Source organism: Numenius arquata, chromosome 1 (assembly GCF_964106895.1).
Source record: "Numenius arquata chromosome 1, bNumArq3.hap1.1, whole genome shotgun sequence".
Lineage (NCBI taxonomy): Eukaryota > Metazoa > Chordata > Aves > Charadriiformes > Scolopacidae > Numenius > Numenius arquata.
The window spans coordinates 712,903-720,057 of NC_133576.1; the positions used below are offsets into that span (position 1 = coordinate 712,903).

General features: G+C 45.8%; 1 protein-coding gene across 1 annotated transcript in view; it reads right to left on the reverse strand.

Moving 5' to 3' along the window:
- PRMT8 (protein arginine methyltransferase 8) overlaps positions 1 to 3,429 on the reverse strand; it is a 66,985-nt gene extending 63,556 nt beyond the window's left edge. Inside the window, exon 1 of the mRNA XM_074145445.1 lies at positions 3,003 to 3,429. Within this exon, the coding sequence (XP_074001546.1) occupies positions 3,003 to 3,077 (75 nt within the window). The 5' untranslated portion in view covers positions 3,078 to 3,429. The remainder of the gene's footprint in view (positions 1 to 3,002) is intronic.
- Between the last annotated feature and the right edge of the window lie 3,726 nt (positions 3,430 to 7,155).

Here is a 7,155-nt window from a genome sequence, read left to right on the forward strand (position 1 = left end):
ACTTTTATTTTTATACCAAGCACTGTGTACTCTCAGGCTGCTTATAAACACATACAAAAAAACCACTGGTTCCACTTAAGCTCTGGCAGACAGACTGATATCAGGCTGTTCTCAGTACAGTAAAATTACAAAATTATTCTGAGCCTGATCCAAGTTCCAACAGCACCTGTGGCAACACTTCCCTTCACTTAACCGTGTCTTTTATCAAGATGTAAGGCTATGGGGATACTGGTGATGTAAATGTCTGTACAATCTGGTCTCATGAGAGCACACTTCGGTAAGTTTCCTGGGAACACGAGGTGTCCTCCTTGACTGGGAAGTAACACTAGTGAACTACCGCTTTTCTACTCTCTTGTATTCTTGTTTGAGGAAACACTGAGTATTGTCTTACTGCAGCTTTGGTTGTCCCTTGTCTGTATTTGTTGTAATCATTTCCTTAAGTCCTTTAGGCTAATAAGCTAGCTCTATCTTCATCAGAGGATAGTTAAGGGAATAAAAAGTGTCTCATGCAGTATCTATCTTCTTTAATGTATTTTCTTGAACTGCCCTACTACTGGAACAGTATACTTGCCATATTTGACCAAAAATTTGAGTAATGCTCTTAGTTGTGGTAGATTTAAAAAAAAATAACAAAAATTTTACTATGAAGTTGTAACATACGTAATTGGCTCAAATCAATCTGAGTAAGAAACAGAAGGTTCTTGGAATGATTTGGAAGTGGGACATTTTGACCATTTGTTAAATGTTTTAACTCATCATCTCTTATTATAGCAAACATTTTTTGCATCATGCCTATCACCATGGCATTCAGAAACTTAGTGAGTATCAAACCACGCTTATTACGAATACCCCATTGGTTTCAAATGAAGCAAATTCATACCAGTTCCTAATTTTCTCTCATACTGTGGTTAAGTCCAAAAGTGAAGTGCTTTGCCCTGTACTCCTTTGGCCACAGAACATTTGCTAACTTCAGGAGAAAGTAAGAGAAATACAGGTTTGAAGGTCAAACTGGGATCATATGACTTTGCTAAATATAAATGTGGAAACTGACAAGTGAAAAAGCTTCAAAGGTCTTGGCATATTTTGCTTGGTGCACTTCTAAGTCTTAACATCACAAATATGAAAATTAATTAAAGAGAAAATATCTTGGCTGGTGTTATGAATGTATCTCTTCTGATTTTCTTAAAGTACAAGCACAGCAGGATATGCCTAATCCGCAATATTTTCTCTCTAATTTCACAAATCTGTCACTGATGAATACTCTGAGGAAAGGAAGCACATTTTAATGTTCTCCTAACCTGTATGCAGCATTGGAATGAAACTGCCCTTGTTAAGAAAGCCTTCTCCATAAATTGACATTGCAGCGTGCGCAGCATTGCGCGAGCAGAAACACAAAGGCAGCTAAACAACAAAAATGTACTATTAGTGAACTAAAATGGACAAGGAATATTTAAAGAGCTCCTCTATACTATTTTCCCTGCCTAAAGAGAATTTCCAGTGAAAAATGGCTTTGAAAGGAACCGGCTGTGCTGGTACGTTTCTCCTTGCAATGCTGCCCAGGATCCTGGGACCTTTAATGCAATATGTGCTGTCAGCGCTGTGACAGTTTACAGATGTGCGGCCAGACTTCTTGCTATTTATAGATGCCTCTTCTGCAAACAGTACTCCATGGGGTTGTAACGCAGTAGCTGCAGGCATGTTCCTCGATTTAGCGCTTGCATCACATTCATTTAAGAAAATTCCGCTCTTCACCTGGCATGGCAAAGGAGGCGTATTTATGAAGGTCAAGCAGAGCACGCACTATTAGGAGGAGAAACGTGGAACTCATGACGGAGCAGGACACCTAGCGTGAGGACTATCTTAAAGGAGGAGGCATTTAAAGAATAAAGGAAGGAATAGACGTGCTCGCTCCCACCGAAGTGGTGCTTTTGTGCTTTATTACCTCTGCAGGCAACTGGGGAGGCGGGTCAGTGCCGCTTGTGCGGAGCTGGTGTTGAAGTTGTTGGGGTGCAGTGTCCTCGGGGGTCTGTGCATGGCTGTGCTGCGTGTCGCTTACCCGTGTGTTAAGCGTTCAGTCGGGGCGCGAGGCACAGTCTATTAATAGAAATGGGGAGTTGGGCACACACGTGCACTTTCGCCTGTCTCCTTCTCACACGCTCCCAGAGAAGCTGGGATTGCCTCCTGCATCCTTATGCTTTTCCAGCTCTGACACTTTGCACACTGCTGTATCCCTCGAGAAGTCTCAGTGGGGTCAAGACAGCCCTAGACAAGTAAACAAGGGCTGCTCAACCCCAATATTGCCGAGATGGGAAAGGCTGAGGAAACCGAAGGTAATGGGGGGAGGGAGGGAGGGGAAAGGGGTGTTTCTCGCAGAAAACCTGGGAGCTCGCAGGGTTCCCTCTCGGCCCGAAGGCAATGCAAAGCTATTCTCGGCACTGCTCAGGCCAGCCGGGCTCAAGCCGGGCACCCCCTGCCCTCCGCCCCGCCCCGGGAAGCTCGGCGTGGTAATATCCAGGACGCTGCAGAGACAGGGATGCTCCTGAAGTCCCCCAAACAATCCTAGCAAAGGCTCCGCGGCGTCCCGCCAGGCGACAACGGGCAGAGCTGGACAAGGTACCGTCGCCAGAGACCTTCTTTGTCCCTTCCAGCTTCCTCGCACGCACAGATAACTGTGTCCCCCCTCCCCTCCCCTTCCTTACCGCCGGCACAAACCCTCGCCTCCCCCCGGTCCCCCCCTGCGCCGCACGGAGCCTCCCCTCCGCCCGGCCCACCCGACTTCCCGGGGAACCAGCCCTAACGCGGCGGCTCCCGGGCGGCGCCGAGTCCTCTGCCGAGGGGAGCGGGGGGGGGGGGGGCTCAGGCAGGAAATCATGGCAGCGGCGGGGAAGGGGGCTAGCCGAAGAAGCCTGGAAAGTTTATCTGCGCTTGCTGCTGCTTTTGCTAAGGGATCTATGCCTGGGGCAGGGGGAGCTCGGGCGCCGGGCTCTTCTTCGCGTCCTTACCTCAGTGCTGTCAGCAGCGTTCTCCGCCATTTTCCTCCTCAGGAGCAGGCAGCGGGAGGAGTGTTTCATTCCCATAAGAGCTGGCCAAGGGGTTGGGGCTTGGAGGTTGGTGCTTTGTTTTGTGTTTTCAAAGATCTCTAAACACTGGTGTGCGCCAAAGGGTAGGGAGATGAAAAAAAAAAAAATAAAAAAAAAATACGGAAAACGGCAAATCAGTCAGCTTTGTCCTTTCTGTGTCGTCCACGGGAATGTTTGTCTCCTCTTAGCATCCGGAGCTCTTCGGGCACTTTCAAGTCCTCCTCTTTCTCCTCTCTTCTCCACCTCCAGCGAGCTCTTGGGATGGGCAGAGAGAGGCAGCACACGCTCTTCAGGTTAAACTAAAAGGCTGTCGGGCTGCGAGTCCTCCCCTTCAGAGAAAGCAGTCAGGCTAAACAGGAGAGAAGCACCAGCTAAACTGAACTTGGGCGTGCAGAGACCAGCTGGGCATCTTTGTGTCCTGTGGCTACTCTTCCAGAGGCAGAGGGAGCCAGAGACAAAGCAACAGGACAAGGAAATCATAGCCCTTTATTTTCCCTCTGGGCTTCGTTCTTTCTCTCAAGGTCCCAGGAAACTTCCTTTAAAGATGGTCACAGAATTTGCCACCCTCTTTCTATGAATGTCTTCTGAAATAGCAATCCTTCCTCCTCCTCCTCCTCCTCCTCCTCCTCCTCCTCCCCCCTTCCCTTCCCTTCCCTTCCCTTCCCTTCCCTTCCCTTCCCTTCCCTTCCCTTCCCTTCCCTTCCCTTCCCTTCCCTTCCCCTTCCCCTTCCCTCTCCCTACCCCTTCTGCTCTTGGGCAGAGCTTGGTGCCCTTCTCTGGGAGTTGCATTCACGTGTCTTTCATAGAAAATAACATTCTGTCAACTTCCCCCACCCGTTGTCTACACTCTCTCACACACAAACACACATTTACACATACGCACGCAGACACACGTTGTCTCCCTCTCACACAACATGCACAATTTCTTTTCTTCCCCATCCCTCCTCTTCTTTTGAATCAGCAACACTTTTCTTTGCAAGGACTCTTGGCAAGGTTCTTAGAGGGCAACCGAAGAAGCCTGCTCCAGCTTCTTTCCTCCGAGTTAAGTAGCAAACCTGCTTTCTTAATATATCTTCTCATGCATGTGCTCCCAGCTTCTGTTTTACTTGAAGTTTTTCAGCAGGATCCACACTCCATCAGATAGCCGTGAACTGTAGAACTACAGTCCCCATCCGGATGCAGCTCGTGCTGAAAAATCAGGGGGAGGAAGGGGCGGAGGGAGAGGTCTTTCTGGGGAGGGAAAAGGCTAAAGGTTTTTGAACTTCTTTTTAGCATTTTCCTAATGACATATTCCTCTGTGGGAGTGCATTGCCACCTTCCCCACACGTTTCTCTTGCTTTCACTCCTCCGGGCGCTTTCTAGTTCTGAGTTGTCAGCTGGGAGGATTAGGTTTACCTCACTCGTGTTGCTGTGGGTAAGGGCGGGAGAGGGGGCGTATTACATAATTAATCCTTCCATCTTCACTTTCCGCAGCTCCATCTCCAGCCCACTGTTCTCACGTTTCTGTTTTGTTTTTATACGGAGGAGGTGAGAAAATAATGTTGGTGTGTGGGTGTGTGTTCGAAGGATTTCAAGGACCAGAACAGGATTGCTGCTCTCTGAACAGTTTGAAATTATTTTCTCTGGGGGTGCTAATGAAGACCTGAAGAAGAGGTTTGAAAGATTACTTTCAATGCATATTTTAAGCGCATAGCCAGCTCAGATGCTAGATCAGTAACAGGTTATGATAGATCTGGGGTTTTGAATTTTTGTCTCCTGCAGCCTATTTTAATATCTTTTAATTAGAGTTTATCCTCATCTGACCTCTGGAATGCTGACATACCGTGAAGTACTGCCAAAACAACAGTAGGTCCCTGGGCACACAGGAGGCTGAAATATTCCTGGGAGTCAGGGAATGGTGAGAGAGAATGTAAATTAAAGAGGAGAGAGCAAAATTTTTCTCTCCTCCATGGGGATGAGGAGATGAGGCCAAGAAAATTAAATAAGCAAATTTCTCCCTTTTACTTGAATGACCCTCACAAATTCTTATTCAGACACAGGACAGTAGGTATGCGTGAAGTTCTACTCAGCATGCATTTGGGCTAACCTACATAGTTTTATTGTGTCTTCTCTATTTTCAGGTGATACACACAGCTAAACTTAGCCTAATTAATTTTTTTTTTTTTTTTTAAATAAACCAGTGTTCTATACAGAGAAAAAAGAATTAGATTTTTCAAAACTACTCCAGGACACATTTTTCAGTTTTCTCTGACAGCTGGGTCTGTATTTCTGGTGCAGCTCAATCACTCTTTAGTCAGCTAAATGAGGCATCAGATTTTCAAAAGCACTCAGCAACTGGCAAAACTGGCAGGCAGAGATTTAATATATCCTTCCTTCTTCTGCTTTGGATACTGCATGACTCGCCCTGGCACCTATTCTTGCCCTCTTCCACCTCTTTGTCAACACAGATGATACCTGACTGCTCATCCTTGAATGTGGTGCTGATGCTTTACAGATACCAGGAAAACCTTCCAGTCTCATGGTTTCCAGCATAAGGATGAATGTTTTGGTCCTGAACTCCTTTGGAAATCTGCCAGATGGTTGGTGTCCTCACTCCTCCTTTTATATTCTATATGTGTTTGAGGAGACTGCTTTGAAAACACACAGAATTTGCTCTAATCTGTTTTATCCCAAAGGGAAAATTATTTGTCCTTCAGGACTATTTTTAACCAGTCATGGGTAGAAGTTATTCCTTGCAAGAATCCATGAGCAATATCAGTTAAGAGGCTGAAAGCAGCGTGTTTACACGTACAGATGTCTGTGTGCGTGCAGATACTTTGCCAGTCCTTCAGTTTAAATATGGGCCTCAGTGCAAGTTCCTGTTGATACCGAAATTCACAGGAACACTGAACCTGGGGAATACGAGCTTTCATACTCTTTAGGGCACAAATTCTGCCCTCAGACGGGGCAATACAAATCCTGGTGACGTCTGCGGTTACTTAAAGGTGAGAGCTGGCCATTGCAACATAGGAGAACATATTTCTGATCCACTATTTTGTTAGTTCTCAAGAAAAAGAGTACTGTCGTGAAGAAAATGTCACAGTAGTAAAAGTGCATTGATAACAAAGCCAGGAGATGTCAAAAGCACCTTCTGAATTTAAATATAAAATGTATGAGTACATGTGAAGGTCACAAAGTATTACAGATGGAATGAAGTGGTGCTGAAGAGAAAATGGAAAGGGAAGCATTTGTTACTTCAGATTTCCAGTAATAGCAGCTGCGGTTGAGACTTCTTTGCTGCTTGCTGAGCGTGGCAATAATACTCTGCTGGCCCTTAGAATATTCAGACTTATTGCCAGCTTTGTCATTAGCTTGAACGAAATCCAAATGTCTGCAGCTGAGGTGGGATGATCCTGTGCATCGGTACAGACTTAAGAAATCGCATAGCAGTTCTGGTGGAAAGCATGTGGTGGGTTACTGGGTGGGGGTGGAGCTAGATTGACTATGACTCATCATGCTTTCTCACTGCATAAAAGGCAAACTGTATAGTTATCTACACTAAATGGAAGGTGGCCAGTAGAGCAAGGGAAGTATGATTCTCTCTCTGCTTGGCACTGTTGAGGCTGCATCTTTGATTCTGTGTCCGCTGCTTGGTCCCCTAGTTCAAGAGGGAGGTGGATACATTGGAGATGGTTCAGTGAAAGACTACCATGATGGTCTCAAGGCACTAACCTCTGAGGAGAGTTGGCATGCTTGGTTTGGTGAAGAAGAGGTCAAGGGGCAACCAGTAGTGGCTTTAGGAACTGTAACTAAGATGAGCCAAAGTCCTCTTTGTACAGTCAGAGGATACAAAAAAGGGCAACAGCCCTTTCAATATTAGCAAAAAAAAATTCAAAATCGCAAATATTAGCATACTAGTAAAAAAATCAATATTAGCAAAGGAAACGTCTCTCCATATAAGAATCCCTAACCTTTCCTTGTGCTTTATACATCAAGGAAAGCCTTTTTTTTTTTTTTTCATTTGCACATCTGTGCCCGTGTGAAACATGGGATCTGCTAGACATAAAGCTAAGGACATACGTGAAGAGGAGAACAC